General features: G+C 47.1%; 1 protein-coding gene across 2 annotated transcripts in view; it reads left to right on the top strand.

Moving 5' to 3' along the window:
* Positions 1-25338, top strand: part of PIK3C3 (phosphatidylinositol 3-kinase catalytic subunit type 3) — a 352843-nt gene that overhangs the window by 22577 nt on the left and 304928 nt on the right. Inside the window, exons 5-6 of one of the 2 annotated variants that reach the window (XM_077463087.1) lie at positions 10499-10525; positions 19040-19126. In XM_077463087.1, coding sequence (XP_077319213.1) covers positions 10499-10525; positions 19040-19126 — 114 coding nt within the window. The remainder of the gene's footprint in view (positions 1-10498; positions 10526-19039; positions 19127-25338) is intronic. The other variant, XM_077463088.1, reaches the window with a different exon arrangement.

The following is a 25338-nucleotide window of genomic DNA, read 5'->3' as shown; positions in this document are numbered from 1 at the left end:
CCACCTCTTCCTTTACCACCACCACCTCCTCCTTTACCTCCACCACCACCACCTCCTCCTTTACCTCCACCACCACCACCACCTCCTCCTTTACCTCCACCACCACCACCTCTTCCTTTACCTCCACCACCACCACCTCTTCCTTTACCTCCACCACCACCTCTTCCTCTATCTCCACCTCCACCACCACCTCTTCCTCTATCTCCACCACCACCTCTTCCTCTACCTCCACCACTTGTGCATCTACCGCTACCCTCTACCACCACCACCTTTTCCTGTACCTCTACCTCCACCACCACCTCTTCCTCTACCTCCACCACCACCTCTTCCTCTACCTCCACCACCACCTCTTCCTCTACCTCCACCACCCACCTCTTCCTCCACCTCTCACCACCTCTCCACCACCCACCTCTTCCTTTACCTCCACCACCACCTCTTCCTTTACCTCCACCACCACCTCTTCCTTTACCTCCACCACCACCTCTTCCTTTACCACCACCACCTCCTCCTTTACCTCCACCACCACCACCTCCTCCTTTACCTCCACCACCACCACCACCTCTTCCTTTACATCCACCACCACCACCTCTTCCTTTACCTCCACCACCACCACCTCTTCCTCTATCTCCACCTCCACCACCACCTCTTCCTCTATCTCCACCACCACCTCTTCCTCTACCTCCACCACTTGTGCATCTACCGCTACCCTCTACCACCACCACCACCACCTCTTCCTCTACCTCCACCACCACCTCTTCCTCTACCTCCACCACCACCTCTTCCTCTACCTCCGCCACCACCACCTCTTCCTTTACCTCCACCACCACCACCTCTTCCTTTACCTCCACCACCACCACCTCTTCCTTTACCTCCACCACCATCACCTCTTCCTTTACCTCCACCACCACCACCTCTTCCTTTACCTCCACCACCACCACCTCTTCCTTTACCTCCACCACCACCACCTCTTCCTTTACCTCCACCACCTCTTCCTTTACCTCCACCACCACCACCTCTTCCTTTACCTCCACCACCACCACCTCTTCCTTTACCTCCACCACCACCACCTCTTCCTTTACCTCCACCACCTCTTCCTTTACCTCCACCACCTCTTCCTTTACCTCCACCACCACTACCTATTTACCACCACCACCACTACCTATTTACCTCCACCACCTCTCCCTTTACCTCCACCACCACCACCTCTTCCTCTACCTCCACCACCACCACCTCTTCCTTTACCTCCACCACCACTACCTATTTACCTCCACCACCACCACCTCTTCCTCTACCTCCACCACCACTACCTATTTACCTCCACCACCACCACCTCTTCCTTTACCTCCACCACCACTACCTATTTACCTCCACCACCACCTCTTCCTTTACCTCTACCACCACCACCCCTTCCTCCACCTCCACCACCACCCCTTCCTCCACCTCCACCACCACCTCTTCCTCTACCTCCACCACTTGTGCATCTACCGCTAGCCTCTACCACCACCACCACCACCTTTTCCTGTACCTATACCTCCACCACCACCTCTTCCTCTACCTCCACCATCACCTCTTCCTTTACCTCCACCACCACCACCACCTCTTCCTCTACCTCCACCACCACCTCTTCCTCTATCTCCACCTCCACCACCACCTCTTCCTCTATCTCCACCTCTTCCTCCACCACCACCACCACCTCTTCCTCTATCTCCACCACCACCTCTTCCTCTATCTCCACCACCACCTCTTCCTCTATCGCCACCACCACCTCCTCCTCTCGCCACCACCACCTCCTCCTCTATCGCCACCACCACCTCCTCCTCTATCGCCACCACCACCTCCTCCTCTATCGCCACCACCACCTCCTCCTCTATCGCCACCACCACCTCCTCCTCTATCGCCACCACCACCTCCTCCTCTATCGCCACCACCACCTCCTCCTCTACGTCTACCTCCACCACCACCTCTACCGCTACCGCTACCTCTACCTCCACCACCACCTCTTCCCTCTACCTCTACTTCCACCACCACCTCTTCCCTCTACCTCTACTTCCACCACCACCTCTTCCCTCTACCTCTACTTCCACCACCACCTCTTCCCTCTACCTCTACTTCCACCACCACCTCTTCCCTCTACCTCTACTTCCACCACCACCTCTTCCCTCTACCTCTACTTCCACCACCACCTCTTCCCTCTACCTCTACCTCCACCACCACCTCTTCCCTCTACCTCTACCTCCACCACCACCTCTTCCCTCTACCTCTACCTCCACCACCTCTTCCTCTTCCTCCTCTTCCTCCACCACCACCACCACCTGAAGCCTCCTCCCCATATATAACATTTTATATTAAAGTCGTCTTAGCGTTCCTATGATGACACTGCAGCTATTTCTCCCCCTTCTGGTGTGGGACAGATATTCTTCCAGGACAGAGTCGTGGTCATGTAATGACATGTGAGTGACATTCAGTCTTGAAGTACTGTGAGCCCAGCCTGGGTGATGACACACTCATTGAAGGGGGGGGGGGGGTGTAATTAATATGCTGAGCCCACAGGAAATGGGCAGAATGGCAGTGTCAGATTGCACTGAAGAGGACTGCCAGTGCTGGACTGTGGGGGCAGGGGAAGGGAAGGCTGGCACTGCATTGGCCTTGATGATGTCAGCACCCAGACCTGTGTAGTATGGGGTAGAAGACACTGAGGGGACCAGTCCATCAGTGCAGAGGATCAGGTAAGTACGTTTTGGGACCAATACAATTAACCCTTGCAGTGTGCGCAGACTCACTGCAAGGGATCAATTTAAAATTTCCAGGAGTTGGACTTCAAGTGTCACAAATGGGCGCTCTCTCTCTTTTTTTTTTTTAAAGAATGCATATTACTATCCAACTTTTGGAGTAATTATTATTATAATTTTTTTAATATCCCCAAGGAGGAATAAAAAAAAAAACAATTCCAACAGCTGGAATACTTGCCTTTTCCTTGGTTCTGTCCCATGCAGTATCTCTTCTCTTCCACAAGATGTCCTCAGTCTTCTGTTGACTGATGTCCATCATCGTTCATCTTGAAAGACAGGCAATACAGCCCAGGGCATCATTTTGTCCCCCCCCCCCCCCCCCCCCCCCAAGTGGACACCATTTGGCATCCTTGAATTCACAATATAATGATGCAGATAATTCTGCTGTCCTAATGACGGTGGCCCCGCTTTTTGGATTATTCTAGTGTGATTGCCAGAAGGGTGGCTTTGTTTTGTAAACAAACCCATGTGCCATTGGCCATGATTGCCTGCCATGGCTATTTCCTGATCAGGGTACAGGGGTTTGTGCTCTGAAACATAAGGTAATTGGTGTTGATTCAGTAAGAATTAAATAACAGCTAATTCTATAGGGTAGAATACCGAATGTGTTAACAATTGCGCAAGTGTTCAATTCACTAAGAAGCGGTACCGCATTGAGCTGGTTGCTAAGGAGCGGCCTGGAAAGCCGGCTGCCTTGTCCTTAACAACTGATGACTCATCAGCTGTCAGCGTGCTATCCTGCTCACAGCTGATTGTAAAAAAAAAAAAAAACAGCCAATTAAAAAAAAAAAAAAAAAAAAAAACATGGGGTCCCCAGTCCATACCAGGCCCTCGATTTTAAGGGGAACCCCATGCCAAAATTTAAAATGAAAACAGCATGGTAACCCTTCCTGAATCCATACCAGACCGTTATTTGAGCATGCAGTCTGGCAAGTAAGGAAGGGGAGGGGGGGGGGCGAGCAGGTGCGCCCCCCACCCCCCACCCCCCAACCATACCAGACCCCATGCCCTCAACATGGGGAGGTGGGAGCTGTAGGGCAAGGGGGGGCTCTGCCCCGCCACCCCAAAGCACCTTGTCCCATGTTGATGGAGACAAGTGCCTCTCCCTGACAACCCTGGGTGGTTGTTGTGGGAATCTGCATACGGGGGGCTTATAGGAATCTGAGTATGGGGAACCCCTACCTATTCACCAAAAAAAAAAAAGAAGTGTATTGTTACAAAACACAAGAGACGGTTTTTGACAAGTCCTTTATTAAAAATCATGTCTTCTCCCTCTGGTGTTTCTTCTCCCTCCCGGTGTTTCTTCTCTCTCCCGGTGTTTCTTCTCTCTCCGTTTTGATGTCTTTTTCATCTACTGCCTGCTAAAAATTAAAGAACGCGGTCTTCCTCCAATGCTGGCTGCCTCCATGCTGTCGGCTCCCGCTGCCTATTTCTTACATAGCCATGGGGCGTGGCCATCTGGTTTCATAATTTCTAATTGTCTGCTTTTTCTTTACAATCAGCTGTGAGCAGGCAAGCCCGCTGACAGCTGATGAGTCATCGGTTGCTAGGGACGCGGCAGCCGGGTTCCCGGCCTGCTGCTTGGCAACCAGCTATTTGTCACAAAACAGCCTGGGGGCTGTTTTTTTGACAATTACTGCATGTAATACCGCCAGCATAACCCTGGTGGTAAATATCGCATGCTTTTTAACGCTCTAGTCCGTTTTGTGAATTTGACTTGCATGCTTTTTATGCGGTATTTACCGTCAGATTTTTTTTGGGGGGGGGGGGTAAATACAGCATAATCGTTATGTGTTGTTTTTATTTTTTATTTTATTTTATTGAAGTTGGTTTACCGCATGCTATCATTTATGCAAATTAGTAACAGGATACCCGTATCGCAAGCTTTGTGAATTGAACCCATTGTCCCATTGCCACTCTTGTAGCAAAGATATGTAGCAGCTACAAACCTCTGCTTGTTTTTCACTTTAAATCAAGTATTTTAAATGCAAAACTGTCAGGGTTTTCCATAAATTTGTATTCACTTGTGATGTGCGTTTGGACTTTCTAAAGCAGATTACTACTCCAGAAAGAGTCCATTGTCCAGCGCCGGCCTTCCCTCTTTGCACATCATAGTCCTCTCCTCTTCTGGAAGTGTCTAATCTGTATGCTGACCCAGCTCCCCCACTCCTCCCCCTTGCTACTGATTATTTTACTATTTTGTATATTGTCTGACAAACTAAAGGCAAACAGAGGCAGATAGAGATTATATATATATATCTATCTATCTATCTATCTATCTATCTATCTCACAGCACAGATGGACAGTCCATGGAATAGCAATATGGCACACCCTGGATTAACAGTGCATGGAGTAGCTGTATGGGATTGCAAAAGGAGATGATCCTCAGGGCGGTAAAAGAGCACAACAAGGGAAGATGATCCTCAGGGAGATAATAGAGCACAACAAGGGGAGATGATCCTCAGGGCGGTAAAAGAGCACAACAAGGGAAGATGATCCTCAGGGCGGTAATAGAGCACAACAAGGGGAGATGATCCTCAGGGTGGTAATAGAGCACAACAAGGGAAGATGATCCTCAGGGCGGTAATAGAGCACAACAAGGGGAGATGATCCTCAGGGTGGTAATAGAGCACAACAAGGGAAGATGATCCTCAGGGCGGTAATAGAGCACAACAAGGGAAGATGATCCTCAGGGTGGTAATAGAGCACAACAAGGGGAGATGATCCTCAGGGCGGTAATAGAGCACAACAAGGGGAGATGATCCTCAGGGCGGTAATGGAGCACAACAAGGGGAGATGATCCTCAGGGAGATAATAGAGCACAACAAGGGGAGATGATCTTCAGGGTGGTAATAGAGCACAACAAGGGGAGATGATCCTTGGGGCGGATATAGAGCACAACAAGGGGAGATGATCCTCAGGGTGGTAATAGAGCACAACAAGGGGAGATGATCCTCAGGGAGATAATAGAGCACAACAAGTGGAGATGATCCTCAGGGAGATAATAGAGCACAACAAGGGGAGATGATCCTCAGGGTGGTAATAGAGCACAACAAGGGGAGATGATCCTCAGGGAGATAATAGAGCACAACAAGGGGAGATGATCCTCAGGGTGGTAATAGAGCACAACAAGGGGAGATGATCCTCAGGGAGATAATAGAGCACAACAAGGGGAGATGATCCTCAGGGTGGTAATAGAGCACAACAAGGGGAGATGATCCTCAGGGTGGTAATAGAGCACAACAAGGGGAGATGATCCTCAGGGTGGTAATGGAGCACAACAAGGGGAGATGATCCTCAGGGAGATAATAGAGCACAACAAGGGGAGATGATCTTCAGGGTGGTAATAGAGCACAACAAGGGGAGATGATCCTCAGGGAGATAATAGAGCACAACAAGGGGAGATGATCCTCAGGGAGATAATAGAGCACAACAAGGGTAGATGATCCTTGGGGCGGTAATGGAGCACAACAAGGGGAGATGATCCTCAGGGAGATAATAGAGCACAACAAGGGGAGATGATCTTCAGGGTGGTAATAGAGCACAACAAGGGGAGATGATCCTCAGGGTGGTAATAGAGCACAACAAGGGGAGATGATCCTCAGGGAGATAATAGAGCACAACAAGGGGAGATGATCTTCAGGGTGGTAATAGAGCACAACAAGGGGAGATGATCCTTGGGGCGGATATAGAGCACAACAAGGGGAGATGATCCTCAGGGTGGTAATAGAGCACAACAAGGGGAGATGATCCTCAGGGAGATAATAGAGCACAACAAGGGGAGATGATCCTCAGGGTGGTAATAGAGCACAACAAGGGGAGATGATCCTCAGGGAGATAATAGAGCACAACAAGGGGAGATGATCCTCAGGGTGGTAATAGAGCACAACAAGGGGAGATGATCCTCAGGGTGGTAATAGAGCACAACAAGGGGAGATGATCCTCAGGGAGATAATAGAGCACAACAAGGGGAGATGATCCTCAGGGAGATAATAGAGCACAACAAGGGTAGATGATCCTTGGGGCGGTAATGGAGCACAACAAGGGGAGATGATCCTCAGGGAGATAATAGAGCACAACAAGGGGAGATGATCCTCAGGGAGATAATAGAGCACAACAAGGGTAGATGATCCTCAGGGAGATAATAGAGCACAACAAGGGGAGATGATCCTCAGGGTGGTAATAGAGCACAACAAGGGGAGATGATCCTCAGGGTGGTAATAGAGCACAACAAGGGGAGATGATCCTCAGGGTGGTAATGGAGCACAACAAGGGGAGATGATCCTCAGGGAGATAATAGAGCACAACAAGGGGAGATGATCTTCAGGGTGGTAATAGAGCACAACAAGGGGAGATGATCCTCAGGGAGATAATAGAGCACAACAAGGGGAGATGATCCTCAGGGAGATAATAGAGCACAACAAGGGTAGATGATCCTTGGGGCGGTAATGGAGCACAACAAGGGGAGATGATCCTCAGGGAGATAATAGAGCACAACAAGGGGAGATGATCCTCAGGGAGATAATAGAGCACAACAAGGGTAGATGATCCTCAGGGAGATAATAGAGCACAACAAGGGGAGATGATCCTCAGGGTGGTAATAGAGCACAACAAGGGGAGATGATCCTCAGGGTGGTAATAGAGCACAACAAGGGGAGATGATCCTCAGGGTGGTAATGGAGCACAACAAGGGGAGATGATCCTCAGGGAGATAATAGAGCACAACAAGGGGAGATGATCTTCAGGGTGGTAATAGAGCACAACAAGGGGAGATGATCCTCAGGGAGATAATAGAGCACAACAAGGGGAGATGATCCTCAGGGAGATAATAGAGCACAACAAGGGTAGATGATCCTTGGGGCGGTAATGGAGCACAACAAGGGGAGATGATCCTCAGGGAGATAATAGAGCACAACAAGGGGAGATGATCTTCAGGGTGGTAATAGAGCACAACAAGGGGAGATGATCTTCAGGGTGGTAATAGAGCACAACAAGGGGAGATGATCCTTGGGGCGGATATAGAGCACAACAAGGGGAGATGATCCTCAGGGTGGTAATAGAGCACAACAAGGGGAGATGATCCTCAGGGAGATAATAGAGCACAACAAGGGGAGATGATCCTCAGGGTGGTAATAGAGCACAACAAGGGGAGATGATCCTCAGGGAGATAATAGAGCACAACAAGGGGAGATGATCCTCAGGGTGGTAATAGAGCACAACAAGGGGAGATGATCCTCAGGGTGGTAATAGAGCACAACAAGGGGAGATGATCCTCAGGGAGATAATAGAGCACAACAAGGGGAGATGATCCTCAGGGAGATAATAGAGCACAACAAGGGCAGATGATCCTCAGGGAGATAATAGAGCACAACAAGGGTAGATGATCCTTGGGGCGGTAATGGAGCACAACAAGGGGAGATGATCCTCAGGGAGATAATAGAGCACAACAAGGGGAGATGATCTTCAGGGTGGTAATAGAGCACAACAAGGGGAGATGATCTTCAGGGTGGTAATAGAGCACAACAAGGGGAGATGATCCTCAGGGTGGTAATAGAGCACAACAAGGGGAGATGATCCTTGGGGCGGATATAGAGCACAACAAGGGGAGATGATCCTCAGGGTGGTAATAGAGCACAACAAGGGGAGATGATCCTTGGGGCGGATATAGAGCACAACAAGGGGAGATGATCCTCAGGGTGGTAATAGAGCACAACAAGGGGAGATGATCCTCAGGGAGATAATAGAGCACAACAAGGGGAGATGATCCTCAGGGTGGTAATAGAGCACAACAAGGGGAGATGATCCTCAGGGCGGTAATAGAGCACAACAAGGGTAGATGATCCTCAGGGCGGTAATAGAGCACAACAAGGGTAGATGATCCTCAGGGCGGTAATAGAGCACAACAAGGGTAGATGATCCTCAGGGAGATAATAGAGCACAACAAGGGGAGATGATCCTCAGGGCGGTAATAGAGCACAACAAGGGTAGATGATCCTCAGGGCGGTAATAGAGCACAACAAGGGTAGATGATCCTCAGGGCGGTAATAGAGCACAACAAGGGTAGATGATCCTCAGGGCGGTAATAGAGCACAACAAGGGTAGATGATCCTCAGGGAGATAATAGAGCACAACAAGGGGAGATGATCTTCAGGGTGGTAATAGAGCACAACAAGGGGAGATGATCCTTGGGGCGGATATAGAGCACAACAAGGGGAGATGATCCTCGCAGCACTATGCCACTACACAAACAGTCTGTGTAGTGGAAATATGGCACAGCAACGGGTTGGGCAGCACAGTGGTGTAGGGGTTAGCACTCTCGCCTAGCAGTAAGAAGGGTTGCTGGTTTGAATCCCAACCACGACACTACCTGCCTGGAGTTTGAATGTTCTCCCTGTGCCTGTGTGGGTTTCCTCCGGGTACTCCGTTTTCCTCCCACACTCCAAAGACATGCTGGTAGGTTAATTGGCTTCTGTCCAAAATTGACCCTAGTATATGAATGGGGACCTTGGATTGTGAGCTCCTTGAGGGTCTGATGTGAGTGTGCAATGTACAGGGATAGGGACAATTGTAGACACTCAGGTTGAACTGGATGGACTGGTGTCTTTATTCAACCTTACTAACTTTGTAACTATGGGTTAGCAGTCCATGGAATAGCAAAGGGAGACAATCCACAGGGAAACAATAGGACACAGCAAAGGGGGAATGAACCTCAGGGTGATCCTTAGGGCAACAATAAGGCATAGCAATGGGAAATGATCCTCTGGGTAATATGGCACCGCAAAGAGTTACAGTCCATGGAGGTAAAATGTGGCACAGGAATGGGTTAAGCTTCCATGGAGGGGGAAATATGGCACAGCAAAGGGGATATACAGGAGGGTTCCAAGACTCACTCTGAGGACGTCTGGTGGCCCGGGCCCGGGTGATGAGGTGGTCCGGCAGGGAGGCAGCTGGACAAAGGGAGGCAGAGTGTAACTCCCGGAGGCCCAACCTTAGTCTTAGGTCCTCACTGGCACAGACAGCATAGATGGGGCTGACATCAGGAGATATGTGTGTGCCCCCCCCCCCCCCCCCTCCAGCCCAGGTAGTTATACCTGAGCTGGCGGAGAAATCCTGCAACCCAGGCAACATGATGCTTAGCATCAGATTGCCTGGACAACAGGAAACAAATCTTTCCAGTGGGGCACAACACAGGAAGAACAAGACGCTCTGCCCCCCTAGACCCTGGCGCCTGGAGGGGAGGAAGCCTGTGGACGTCATGCTGGGATTCACATGCTGGCCACAGAACGGGGGTCTGATAGCCTGGCACCTCGGACATAGGAGGTGCGGCTCATCAGGAACTATGTGCAAGGTGCCAGGCGTTGGCTGCATGTCTCCCTGCACTTGTCTGTGGTGGTGGGAGACATACAGGGAGCCGAGGGGAAAGTTGAGGTGTGGTGACAATGTCACTCGAGTGTCAGCTCTGTCTGCTGACATCATATCCATGATGGCGGTACTTGGCAACAGTTTCGGGGCTTTTGGATGTCTATAGAAAGACTTTTACAGGTAAATAACATAACATATATATAAATATAGGTTAAATGCACATATAATCTAATAGTAAGATTTTTGTTCAAATGAATGGTCTGCCAATAGGGTCTGTTTTATTGTACAGCCATGATTTGTTTGTAATTCAGTTTGTGTGTTTTCTGATTAAGTTTCTTTGATGCAGGGGCTTAATAAGGAGCGATTAGAGGAAGTAAGTACTGACAATAATGAGCATGTGCATTGCACTGATTGTACTAAGCTGTCCGCTGGCCACTGACCATGCTTTCTTTAGAGTGCTGTGGTTTGCTGTCTGAATGAGATGTGGTATAACAGTTGGACTTGTGCAAGAATCGGAATATTCCACGGTGTGTTTATGTAATTGTGCAGACTTGCATACAAATATTAACAGTACGTGCCCCCTTTAATTTTATTTACTACAGTATCTCATAAAAGTGAGTACACCCCTCACATTTTTGTAAATATTTTATTCTATCTTTTCATGTGACAACACTGAGGAAATGACACTTTGCTACAATGTAAAGTAGTGAGTGTACAGCTTGTATAACAATTTGCTGTCCCCTCAAAATAACTCAACACACAGCCATTAATGTCTAAACCACTGGCAACAAAAGTAAGTACACCCCTAAGTGAAAATGTCCAAATTGGGCCCAAAGTGACAATATTTTGTGTTGCCACCATTATTTTCCAGCACTGCCTTAACCGTCTTGGGCATGGAGTTCACCAGAGCTTCACAGGTTGCCACTGGAGTCCTCCATGACGACATCATGTAGCTGGTGGATGTTAGAGACCTTGCTCTCCTCCACCTTCCGTTTGAGGATGTCCCACAGATGATCAATAGGGTTTAGGTGTGGAGACATGCTTGGCCAGTCCATCACCTTTACCCTCAGCTTCTTTAGCAGAACATTGGTAATCTTGGAGGTGTGTTTGGGGTGGTTATCATGTTGGAATACTGCCCTACGGCCCAGTCTCTGAAGGGAGGGGATCATGCTCTGCTTCAGTATGTCACAGTACATGTTGGCATTCATAGTTCCCTCAATGAACTGTATCTCCCCAGTGCCGGCAGCACTCATGCAGCCCCAGACCATGACACTCCCACCACCATGCTTGACTGTAGGCAAGACACTCTTGTCTTTGTACTCCTCACCTGGTTGCCGCCACACACGCTTCACACCATCTGAACCAAATAAGTTTATCTTGGTCTCATCAGACCACAGGGCATGGTTCCAATAATCCATGTTTTTAGTCTACTTGTCTTCAGCAAACTGTTTGCTTGTGCATCATCTTTAGAAGAGGCTTCCTTCTGAGACGACAGCCGTGCAGACCAATTTGATGCAGTGTATGGTCTGAGCACTGACAGGCTGAACCCCCACCCCTTCAACCTCTGCTGCAATTCTGGCAGCACTCATAAGTCTATTTCCCAAAGACACCCTCTGGATATGACGCTGAGAACGTGCGCTCAACTGCTTTGGTCGACCATGGCGAGGCCTGTTCTGAGTGGAACCTGTCCTGTTAAACCGCAGTATGGTCTTGGCCACCGTGCTGCATCTCAGTTTCAGGGTCTTGGCTTATAGCCTAGGCCAGTGATGGCGAACCTTGGCACCCCAGATGTTTTGGAACTACATTTCCCATGATGCTTAACTTCACTGCAGAGTGCATGAGCATCATGGGAAATGTAGTTCCAAAACATCTGGGGTGCCAAGGTTCGCCATCACTGCCCTAGGCCATCTTTATTTAGAGCAACAATTCTTCTTTTTTTCAGTTCCTCAGAGAGTTTTTTGCCATGAGGTGACATGTTGAATTTCCAGTGACCAGTATGAGAGAGTGAGATTGACAACACCAAATTTAACACACCTGCTCCCCATTTACACCTGAGACCTTGTAACACTAACGAATCCCATGACACCGGGAAGGGAAAATGGCTAGTTGGGCCCAATTTGAACATTTTCACTTACATAGTTAGTTAGGTTGAATAAAGACACCAGTCCATCCAGTTCAACCTGAGTGAGTGTCTACAACTGTCCCTATCCCTGTACATTGCACACTCACATTGGTCCCTACCCACTTAGGGGTGTGTGTTGAGTTATTTTTTTTTTTGGGGGGGGGGGGGGCAGCAAATTTACACTGTTATACAAGCTGTACACTCACTACATTAGCAAAGTTTAATTTCTTCAGTGTTGTTCACATGAAAAAATAGAGTAAAATATTTACAAAAATGCGAGGGGTGTACTCACTTTTGTGAGATACTGTATATCTGACTGCTTTGCTGGAGTCGGGGGGTTGGATTGAACCTGAAGTTGCTGGCTTGTCAGTTGCTTAAACTTACAATGTCTCCAAGCTTGCGAGGTGCACAATGGTATGAGAGTCATGTCGATTTTAGACTTTTTTGTTTACACTGCTCCAGGTACAGAAGAACATTCGGAGAAAAAAGATTAGATGTTGTTCAGATGCCTGAAAAATTAGCAAACAGTGTGGCCAGGTGTTGGGAAAGCAGACAGAATTCTGTGATGCAACACTAGAGGCATCACCAGCAGGAGGAAGGAGGCCCTGATCCTCTATATAGCTCTTACATATTACTATAGGAATCACCAAAAGGATGAAGGAGATACTAATTCCCATATATAGATCTTTAGTTATTACTAGAGGGATCAAGAGCGGGCAGAAGGAGGTTCTAATTCAACCATAGATCTTTAGTTATCACTAGTGGGGTCACCAGCTGGAGGAATGATTTCTTGACTTCCCTATATAGATATTTAGTGATCACTCCAGAGATCACCAGCAGGAGGTAGGAGGTCCTGATTCCTCTATTTAGATTTGTAATTATCACTCAAGGGATCACCAGCAGGAGGAAGGAGGTTTTGTTTCCACCATATAGATCTATAGTTATTTGATGGATCACCAGCTGGAGGAAAGTGGTCCTGATTCCTCTAGATAGATTTAGTTATCTCTAGAAGGGTCAAGAGCAGCAGGAAGAAGGTCCTGATTCTCCTATAAAGATCTTTAGTGATCACCAGTAGGAGGTTCTAATTCCACCATATAGATCTTTTGTTATTATTCAAGGGATCACTAGCTGGAGGAAAGTGGTTCTGATTCCCCTATATCACTATAAGGATCACCAGCAGAAGGAAGGAGGCCCTGATTCCCCATTATAGATATTTGGGGATCACTTGAGGGAAAACCAGAAGGAAGGAGGCCCTGATTCCCCATTATAGATATTTGGGGATCACTTGAGGGAAAACCAGAAGGAAGGAGGCCCTGATTCCCCATTATAGATATTTGGGGATCACTTGAGGGAAAACCAGAAGGAAGGAGGCCCCGATTCCCCATTTATATAGATATTTGGGGATCACTTGAGGGAAAACCAGAAGCAAGGAGGCCCTGATTCCCCATTATAGATATTTGGGGATCACTTGAGGGAAAACCAGAAGGAAGAAGGCCCTGATTCCCCATTATATAGATATTTGGGGATCACTTGAGAGAAAACCAGAAGGAAGGAGGCCCTGATTCCCCATTATAGATATTTGGGGATCACTTGAGGGAAAACCAGAAGCAAGGAGGCCCCGATTCCCCATTATAGATATTTAGGGATCACTTGAAGGATCACTAGGAGGAACGGGTTCCTGATTTACTTACGTAGAACGTTTGTAATCACTCAAGGTATCATCAGCAGGAGGTTCTAAGTTCACCATATAGAATAGATCTTTAGTTATAATTTGAGGGATTACCAGAAGGAGGTCCTGGTTCCCCCATAAAGAGAGTTAGACGGACTCTTTTAGAATACTGTGTCCAGTTCTGGAGACTTCAAAATAGATCTTGGTAAGACACGAGTTTAGAAACTAGTAAGAAAAATGGTGAAAGGTCTGAAGTATAAAACCAATCAGGAGAGTCTTCGGGATTTTAATCTGTACAGTCTTGAGAAAAGAAGGGAAAGGGGAAACATGACTGAAATCTTTAAATACATGAAGGGTGTGAATAAGGTTTAAGCCCTTGTACACACGGTCGGACATTCCAACAACAAAATCCGTCTGATTTTTTCCGACAGACTTTTCCGAAACTGGTGTTGCATACAAACGGTCGGACAAAGTTGTCGGAAAATCCGATCGTTCGGAACGTGATGATGTTCGTTCGCTGCGACGGGACTACGTTGCGTCTAATAGCCAATAGCTTTGGTCTCGTAATTTGATCTGAGCATGCGTGGCACTTTGTCCGATCGGAATTCTCTACAAACGATCAGAAAAAATCCGATCAGATTTTTTTTGTCGGAAAAAGTCCGATAGAGCCCACACGATCGGATTTTCCGACAATATAATCCGAGCGGACATTTTCCGTCTGAATTTCCGACTGTGTGTACAGGGCATTTAGAGTATTTTCAATATGAAGCTAAGGTGAAGAACATGGGGGGCATGAAACAGGACCTCAAATTCGCAGTAGGAAAGTCTGGTGCTAATCTTAGAAAGTATTATTTTACCAAAATGCTACGTTTTTTTTAGATTTGTTTCAAAACCTCCACATTCTGATCACTTTTCAGAGGCGTTTGACAGGTGGTGAGGGATCCTCGCCATCTATTCCAAGGGTCCTCAAACTACGGCCCTCCGGTTGTTTATGAACTACAATTCCCATCATGCCTAGTCATGTCTGTGAATGTCGGAGTTTTAGGCCGCGTACACACGCGGGGACTGTTCGCCCAACTTTGTCCGTCAAACAGTTTCAGCAAACAGTCGGCCACACACGACGAACGAACAGTTTGCTGAAACCGTGCGCGATGACGTGAACGGCACGTACGACGGGACGAAAAATACGACGTCCTATACACTGCATTATAACTTTCGGCGTGTAAATCCTTTCTGAGCATGCGCGGAACTTAGTTTGACGAACAAGCCTACACACGAGGGGACTGTTCGCTGAAACAAAGTTTCAGCGGACAGTTTTTCGGAATTTCCGAAAAACCTTGTTTAGCGGACTGTTCGCTGAAACTGTCCGCTGAAAGCCCACACACGAGCGGACTGTCTGCCGAAACACTGTTCAGCGGACAAAGTTGGCCGAACAGTCCCCGCGTGTGTACGCGGCCTTACAATGCCTCATGTGACCTGAAGATCCCTGATCTATTCTAACACTGTAATTACCACATCAACGCAACTTGAATGGGTAGCATTTTGCAGGCTTACTGTCACAGGACACTAATAATGGGCATCGGTACTTGGTATTGGTGAGTACTTGACAAAAAGTATCGGTACGGTACTCGGTCTTAAAAAAATGGTATGGGTGCATCCCTAGATCTAGCATTACAGTGGTTGTAACTTTCATCCAATCATAATCAAAAACACATGTTTTGGTTGGGATGACCCCTTATGTGCCGGTTCAATCTAGGCGGCTTTGACAGCCTGCGTGACTTCATTGCGGCTTGCTTGCGACTTCATTAACACAAGTCAATGAAAGTCGTGATGAAGACCACCAAAACTAGTGCAGGAACCTTTTTCGAGGTTGCTGGGACTTTCGTGTCGCTCTGATTAGAACGGCTCTGGGGTGTCACTCATCTTGAGACTTTGAACTCTCAAAACGTATGACAAGTCGCGGCCGTGTGAACAGGCAGTAATTGGCATGGATCAGTTGTTTACAAATGCATGATTGGCCTGGATTACTGAAGCTGTGTTTGTTTGTGAAGAGTGTTAATACTGTTTTACTCACCTTGTCTGTTGCGCAGGCGTCCATGTTTTCCCGGCGGAGGTGATGGCTCCTGTCTGTTGCCTGTGCTTGTAGTGAAGTGTACAGCTGTCACTCTGCATGTCTTTTGTCACTCACTGACTGAAGGGAGCTGCGATATCACAGTGAATGGACTGGTTGGACTGAGTTTTGGTGTTTTGAAGCTTGTTACTTCCAAATCCGAGGTGTTTGTGTTATCAGCTAATTATAAAGCCAGGTACACACTATGAGCTGGGTTGAATGAAAAAAAAAAAACTGTCAGCTACAGCTGTACTAACTATGCAAAGTTAGTGCAGCGATCTCCCCCGCTGAGCTGTTGTGTTCTGCCAGGGATACGGGACCCCCCCCCCCCCCCCCCGCCAGAACACTCCAATCAGCGCTCTCTGCCATTGGCTGAGAGCACTGATCGGGAGTCGGTCGGCTACTGGTTTTCCAGCATGCTTGTGTTTGTTTTTATTTATTTTAACCAATATCTCCCCACATTTGGCCTGTGTGTACCAGGCTTAAAGGGTAATTCAATTTCCGTGGGGAGAAAATATATATATAGCGTATCCAATTTCAACACAAGTCATATTGTAATTGAATGTTATTTAAAAATGACCTTTCTATTTCAGTCTGCAGCTGCTGTAATTTTCTGAAAATGCAATGCAATATGGCTACCTGGAGTTGTTCTGTACACAGAGTGTTTATTGACCACTCCTCAGAAACATCATTTCCTGCTTGTGTGATTGGCTCACCGATTTTCCTAGAAGTCTGCCTAAGATACAAGTCAGATTTCAGGCATCCTCTGCAACAAAAATGTAATCTTTGGTGAGATACTCCCAATAGGAACACGTCTAATGCCGGCCATACACGTTTCGAATTTCGAAAGAATTTTCTTTCGAAAATCGTATCTAAGAATTTTCGTATGAATTTCGCACAATTAGTGGTCTGCAGCAACAGCCGATTTTCGTGCGGAAATAAAATTTGAGGAATCGGACATGTTGGAAATTTTTAGAAAAACTAACGATTTTCTAATCAATGATGGGAGAATCGTGCGAGAAACGTAATAAGAAAAGAAAATGTACGGAGATAAAAGAAAATTTACGGAGAGAAAAGAATATTCCCAGCCAAGAAAATTATTTTCTGTAGCAACATGAGGTGAAATTGAAAGCTTGGTCGGCCGAATTTCGAAAATCAATGGTGGCGTCATCGGATCACAAAAAAAAACGAATTTTCTGATTTTGAAAAGAAAATTCGTTCGAAATTTGACCATGTATGGCCTGCATAAAGGGATGCAGGCCCAGCAGGCTTCCTCACTAGTGCTCTGCTGGTGCACAGCTGATAGATAATTATGAAACCACTCCCATTAGACCCACTAAGCACAGAGGCACAGCCAAACACACATGGAGTTCTTGCAATGTTACCAGGGAATTAGTAGACCAGACTGTGTGGACTGCACAAAGGAAACCCAAAACACATGTAGGTGAAGTAACAATAGTGTTTATTATAATAAGTGACAAGAAAGTGAAAACCCCACTGGCAATGCTGCTGTCCAAAGGTGCCCCCTGTACTCCTTCCCCCCACTATTGCAAGAGGTGTGATACTGGCCAGCTCACCAACAGAAAACAAAGAGAGAAAGCCTAAAAAAACAGAACAAATGCAGCCACCACATCTAATGATTGGTAAACTGCAATATAATCATTTTTTGGTTTTAGGTTTACTACTGCTGATAAGGGTGCAGGGCTGCTGAGTCACTATGTGGGGGGCGGGGGGGGGGGGGGGTGGCGAGGTGGGTGTGAGGTGCTGCTGGGTTGCTGATGGAAGGGGGAGGAGAGTGGGAGGAGTTGCTGATGGAAGGGGGAGGAGCTGCCGATGGAAGGGGAGGAGGGTGTGAGGAGCTGCTGATGGAAGGGGGAGGAGGGTGGGAGGAGCTGAGGGAGGAGGGTGGGAGGACCTGCTGATGGAAGGAGGAAGAGGGTGGGAGGAGCTGCTTATGGAAGGAGGAGGAGGGTGGGAGGAGCTGCTGATGGAAGGGGGAGGAGGGTGGGAGGAGCTGCTGATGGAAGGTGGAGGAGGGTGGGAGGAGCTGCTGATGGAAGGTGGAGGAGGGTGGGAGGAGCTGCTGATGGAAGGTGGAGGAGGGTGGGAGGAGCTGCTGATGGAAGGTGGAGGAGGGTGGGAGGAGCTGCTGATGGAAGGTGGAGGAGGGTGGGAGGAGCTGTTGATGGAAAGGGGAGGAGGGTGGGAGGAGCTGCTGATGGAAGGTGGAGGAGGGTGGGAGGGGTTGCTGATGGAAGGGGAGGAGGGTGGGAGGAGTTGCTGATGGAAGGGGAGGAGGGTGGGAGGAGCTGCTGCTGGTAGTGGAGAAGGGGGTGAGCCAAGCTGCTGGATGACTTGTGGAAGGGTAGAGAGCTGGGCTGCTGAATCTCATGTAGGGGGGGGGGGGGCAGGGTGAGTTGCTTGATCACCTGTGGGAGATGAGATGAAGGATGAGCTGAGCTGCAGAGTCACTGCAGGGAGGAGAAGCAGGGTGAGCTGCTTAGGGTAAGAATTGTTAAGTGAAGTATGGTCAAAGCCATATCAGAATCAGCTGAGAGCAGGTATAAAGTCTGCTGTTGGCTGATGTCACAGAGCTGCTGCAAGGTTATGGAAGGATCCCAACAATAATGCACCACTGAGAGCTGATCCAGCTGCCCCCTCTGCAGACTGAGTGAGTTCTGGAGAGGTAGAGCAGAGAGCAACGACTGACAGCCCCTGCTCCCAGCTCCAAGCGGACTGAGAACTGAGCAATCTGTGGTGATGTGATCGCTCAGTCCATGGACTCAGTCCTTGGAGCTGTCAGGGAACAGATACAGCATGGAGGTGAGTTTGTATGATTGTTTTTTTGCATTCTCAGACTTCTCCTTTAAAGTATGAAATGTATACAGAAATGTTATATTGAAAATGTTCTTATGTTGATGGAGGGGAACTAGAGAAAGCTAAATATAAGCAGATTCATCTTCAGCTTGTATTGTTTATCTTGCAGCTCACCAAGGCACACCGGCAAGGTCACATGGTGAAAGTGGACTGGCTGGACAGATTGACTTTCCGTGAGATTGAGATGATCAATGAGGTAAGTGCGCAGACAGCTCCGTCTTCTCTCCCGCCACTGGAGACACCTCATCCGTTGTGTCCATCCGGGGGGAGGCGGCTCTGTTGTTGGTGTCATTTAAACCTTTATAGAAGAGCTTGTGTCACCCCAATGTGTCAAATCTATACAAGTTCAGATTTAGTCTATTAGATTAAAAATCTGCGTTTCACCCCCTATTTTGAAATTTGCACCTGCCTGTTTGTTACTGCTTTCTAATACCGCATTGAACTTTTTTTTTGTTTGTTCTGTAGTAAATTTTCTCCTCTTTCGGTGTACCACGTCACGGTGAGGTACGTCATTTATTTTGGCCGCCACATTGGCTCTTGGGATGTGAGTTTTATCAATCCCAGAAATCAGTGGGCATCCTCCGCTGGTGGCATCGTGTTATTTCCAAACAGGAAATTTCGCAATGTTAGGCAACAATGAGTGTGACGCGCTTTGTACTTTATGCGTATGCGCGAGATCGGGAGGCGCATGCTGGGTAGAGTGGTGTATTTAGGTTTTGTGCTACTCTAGGCTTGACTAAACTTGTGCACCCTCTAATCTAATCTAAATATGACCCACTCCTTCCTGTCAATGTCACGCCCATTCATGTTTAAGACCCGCCCTGTCTGTAAACCACACCCCTTACTCTTTAGGCCCCACCTCTTCCTCTCTGTACATTAAAAGTGGGTACCAATTGCAGCCTTACCAGTGCCCATCAGCACAGCCTCATATTCGTGCCCATCAGAGCAGCCTCATCGGTGCCCATCAGCGCAGCCTGACCGGTGCCCATCAGCGCAGCCTGACCAGTGCCCATCAGTGCAGCCTCACCAGTGCCCATTAAGGGTCTCCAATTGCCTTCTAATCTTACCTGTCCTGCACACCTTAACTTACACACAAATGTGTGTCTGTGTGTGCATCAGTGGGTAGAGTATGGCCGCAGCTGATGGGGCAGGCACAACAGAGATTGGATAGATCATAAGGAGGTGGGGCAAAATCATTGGCCTTTTCGGCAAACTGCACTGTACTCTGAATAGGAGTTGTGTAGTTAAAAAGACACAAAAAAAAAAAAAAAATATATATATATATATATATATATATATATATATATATATATATTTGTCAATCTTAAGCACTCGTTCACATCGGGCCAATTTGGCCTGTGATTTCACATGTAAAATCACATGCGAAATCGGCAGTTATTGCCGGCAATGGCACTGTCCAAATCAGCGTAGCAAAGATTCCCAAAAGTAGTTCCTGCACTACTTTTGGAGACTTCGGAGGTGATTTCAATAGACATCTGTGTATGAACCTGCATAGATGTCTGTCAAATCGCCCCTGAAGTCTGACTGCATTGCAGGTTAGAAATCATGTGAGTTCAGCTGAACTTGCACAGTTTCTAACCTGTATCAGTGTGAACCTGGGCTTAATGTAGTCAGCAGGATAGGTAATAAAATCCAGACTGATCTATGATCAGAAATTACACTTTTCCTCATATGTTAGAAGGCAGCATTAGGCCATACAGGTAGCTAAGAAAGGTTAACCACATATACAAGCAGAAAAGGTGTTAAATACCATTTATACCGGAAGCACCAGGCTGCAGATGTTAAGCTGTAAAGAGTTAAACAGTTAGGTAAGCAACAGTGTACAGGTGTCCATTGACGCAGAGTAGAGAAGCTCAGCTGGCGCATTTTTGCTGGCAGCTATTATAGCAGCTAGCAGCCCCCCCCCAACGATCGTTTTGTGCATTGCACAGGGGCCCTTCGCTGGCATACATATCCCCACTCTGCAAACACTTCTTTAGATCCCCAAGGAGCTTTTCACTACCAAACGGATCTCAACCAGCGTCAGTCGGCCCCAGACAGCTCTTTAGAGCGGGTTGCAGGAGAACTAACACTGGGAGACACTATTAGAATATATATTATAAGACATCTTCATAAAATTTCCACAATATGAATACAGTTCCTTCAATGTTCCTTCAAAAGAGGTATGGACTCCAGAGAGAGATATAATTTTCCCCTGGTACAAATCATTAGTAAGACCTCATCTGGAATAGGCAGTTCAGTTTTGGGCACCAGTTCTCAAAAAGGATATCGGGGAACTGGAGAAAGTGCAGAAAAGGGCAACCAAACTGATGAGAGGCATGGAGGAGCTCAGTTATGAGGAAAGATTAGAGGAACTGAATTTATTAGGCGGCACAGTGGTATAGAGGTTAGCACTCTCACCTAGCAGTAAGAAGGGTCGCTGGTTCGTATCCCAACCATGACACTACCTGCCTGGAGTTTGCATGTTCTCCCTGTGCCTGCGTGGGTTTCCTCCGGGTACATCTGGTTTCCTCCCACACTCCAAAGACATGTGGGAAGGTTAATTGGCTTCTGTCCAAAATTGGCCCTAGTATATGAATGGGGACCTTGGATTGTGGGCTCCTTGAGGGTAGGGGCCGATGTGAGTGTGCAATGTACAGGGATAGGGACAGTTGTGGACACTCACTCGGGTTGAACTGGATGCACTGGTGTCTTTATTCAACCTTACTAACTATGTATTCAATCTTGATAAAAGGAGATTAAAGGGGGGGGGGGGGGATATGATCACCATGTATAAATATAAGGGGTCCATATAGTGAACTTGGTGTCGAATTATTCACTTTACAGTCAACACAGAGGACAAGGGGGCACTCTTTACGTCTAGAGGAAAAGAGATTTCATCTCCAAATACGGAAAGGTTTCTTCACAGTAAGAGCTGTGAAAATGTGGAATAAATTCCCTGCAGAAGTGGTTCTGGCCAGCTCAGTGGATTGCTTTAAGAAACGCCTGGATTATTTCCTAAGTGTACATAATGTAACTGGGTACTGACATTTACAGGTAAAGTTGACCGGGGAAAATCTGATTGCCTCTCGGGGGGGGGGGGGGGGGGGAATAGGGAAGGAATTTTTTCCCCTGCTTTAGAAAATTGGATCATGCTCTGCTGGGGTTTTTTGACTTCCTCTGGATCAGCTGTGGGGATAGAATTGGGTATATGGGATTGTATGTTATTATTGTGTTTTTTTGTTTTTTTTGTTTTTGTGGTTCAACTGGATGGACTCTCTTTTTTCAACCTAACTATGTAATGTTGAGACCTTTGTTCAGGGGCATTACATGTGAAATATTACTGCTACAGAACATTCTACAAAAAATGCAATTGCAGATCAAAATCTGAATCGGGGATAAGGAATTGAACAGGAGCAGTTGAAGGCGGTGAGAAGGTGGCATAACACTTCCTCATCACCTGTCACACTCTTTCTATAAAGCGATCCATCATGGATTGCTCTTCAGAGGACAAAGCTCATGCAAATGAGCCCTTACTGGCAGGATCACAAGGTGAAAATGAAGGAAGGATGCCCAAGAAAGAGAAAACAAATGCAGCCACCTTATCTAAGGATTGAAATGCTGATGATTTTTTTTTTTGGGGGGGGGGGTGGTTTTTCGAGGTAGGAGGGTTTACGCTCTTGAGCCAGACCTGCGGCCAGACGTAGACCTAGCTGCAGAATTGGTGAGCACACTCCTGTCGGAGAGCTCCAGGAGTTGGAAAGAGTGGAGGAGATGTGTGTCCTCAGCCATGACTTTGGAGAGCCCTTGTCTGATGTGATCTCCTCTCTTAGCGGACATATTCCACACCACATTAAAGAGAGATGCTCAGACCAGCTCTCTTGTGTTAATTAAAGTCTCCTTTATTGTGCATCTTTTATTAGGCAAGAAATTTAGGAGCTTTCTTATAAAACCTTTTATTGTAGCTCTTTCATAATGAGCCGTACAACACGAAATGTCACAGACTACATTTAGGGGGAAATGGTAAAAGTCTTTCCAAAGTTACACTCTTAGCGGGGGCTGAAGGATGACGCCGCTGTCAGGCCATTTAAATGGAAACTATCGGATATATGCAGTAAGTGCTCATGTTATAGCTGACCTCCAGCCTTCTCTCAGGTCCTACACAGTTGTAGCGGCTTCTCTCCTGGAATGAAATGGCTTACTCTGATTTCACTGCACAACGTGTGCTTCTTGCAAAGTGCATTAGAAGATGCAGCAAGTCGGATAGAACCCGCCTCGTTCCCTGACTGGGAGGCATCCAGCATCCTTCAGCCCAGGGGTCTCCAAACTTTCTTAACAAAGGTCCAGTTTACTGCCCTTCAGACTTGAAGGGGGCCCGGACTGTGGGAGAGTAGAAAAAGTGCAGACATAGGTGGGAATAAGCAATGCTTCATCTTTGGTGTCAGTGGGAGGACTAGTGCCCCATCGTTGGTGTGATTGGGAGTTATTGTGCCCCATCATTGGTGTCATTGGGCCCCATCGTTGATTTCATTGGGAAGAATTATGTCCCATCGTTGATGTCATTGGGCCTCATCAATGATGTCATTGAGAGGAATTGTGCCCCATCGTTGATTTCATTGGGAGGTATTATGCCTCATCGTTGGTGTCATTGGGTCTCATCAATGATTTAATTGGGAAGAATTGTGCCCCATCATTGGTCCCCATGTCATTGGGAGAAATTGTGCCCCATCATTGGTGTCATTTGGCCCCATCCTCGATTTCATTGGGAGGAATTGTACCTATCATTGGTGTCATTAGGCCTCATTAATGATGTAATTGGAAGGAATTGTGCCCCATCCTTGGTGTCATTGGGCCCCATTGTTGATTTTGTTGGGAGGAATAAAGCCCCATCGTTGGTGTTATTGGTCCTCATCAATGTTGTCATTGGGAGGGATTGGGCCCCATCATTGGGACCCATGGTTGATGTCATTGGGAGAAATTGTGCCCCATTTTTAGCGTCATTGGGCACCAGCGTTGATTTCATTGTGAGGAATTGTGCCTCATCCATTGGTGTCATTAGGCACCATCGTTAATGTGATTGAGGGGAATTGTGCCCCATCATCGGTGTCATTGGGCCCCATCCTTCATGTGATTGTGAGGAATTGTGCCTGATCCTTGATGTCATTGGGAGAAATTGTGCCCCATCATTGATTCCCATTGTTGATAACATTGTAGGAAATTGTGCCCCATCGTTGTGTCATTGGGAGAAGTTGTGCCCCATCATTTGTGTCATTGGGCCCCATAATTGATGTTGGGAGGAATTGTGCCCAATCATTCCTGTCAATGGGGGAAATGATGCCCCATTGTTGGTATCAGTAGATGAAAAAAGTGCCCCTAGGGCCAGATAAAAGAAGGCAAAGGGCTGGATCTGGCCCCAAGGCGGCAGTATGGAGACCACTGCTCTAGCTCTTTCCTCCCCATCCTGACTGTCCTTGGTCCACTGCTTTCATTTATTGGACTCCTTTTCTGTTCTTTTAATTGTGCAGGCTCAGCATCTCATCCGGGCATTACCTGCCACCTGTCCAGGAACATGTTTTTTTTTATTTATTTTTTAATGTACATTAATTTCACATGTGCTTTATACATCCGCATATGCGTGTTTTGTGTAAAGCTTGGTGTTATCTCTTGTTTAAATCATGCTATTTGTAAGGGCCTGACCACGCCCAGGGGGTGGGTCTGACATGCCCACATTTAACAATCAGTCATGACATATTGATATATAAGAGGGGTGTAGATAACAGTCCTGTTAGCTCTGAGGAAGAGGCTGGTGCTCGAAATGCGTTAGCCTATAGGATCTTTACTTTCTCTTACCACATGACATGGATGAAGTTGTACTATGTGATGAGCTTGATACATTTGTTATCTTGTGCGCATAGTACTTACCGTTTTTTATATTAATAAGGCCATGGTTTTAGGATACTACACTAGGTCTGTGTGCCCCCTCTCTCTTTTTGTGGTTCCAGTTGTCCAGACTACCCCAGTCTTAAGAGAACAGCAAAACTAGGTATATCTATACAAGCCGGGATGGAAGTATATCCTGCTTACAGTGCCTTGAAAAAGTATTCACACCCCTTGAAATTTTCCACACTTTCTGTCATGTTACAACCAAAAACATAAATGTAATTTATTACGATTTTATGTGATAGACCAACACAAAGTGGCACATAATTGTGAAGTGGAAGGAAAATTAATGGTTTTCCAATTTTTTTGCAAATAAATATGTGAAAAGTGTGGGGTGCATTTGTATTCGGCCCCCTATAATCAATACTTTAGAACCCCTTTTTGCTGAAATTACAGCTGAAAGTCTTTTTGGGGATGTCTCTACCAACTTTGCACATCTAGAGAGGGACATGTTTGCCCATTCTTCTT

The sequence above is a fragment of the Lithobates pipiens genome, unplaced genomic scaffold (assembly GCF_037356315.1).
Source record: "Lithobates pipiens isolate NorthernLeopardFrog02 unplaced genomic scaffold, aLitPip1_a1.2 Scaffold_3, whole genome shotgun sequence".
Classification (NCBI taxonomy): Eukaryota; Metazoa; Chordata; class Amphibia; order Anura; family Ranidae; genus Lithobates; species Lithobates pipiens.
This window is presented reverse-complemented; position numbering and strand designations above follow the sequence as displayed.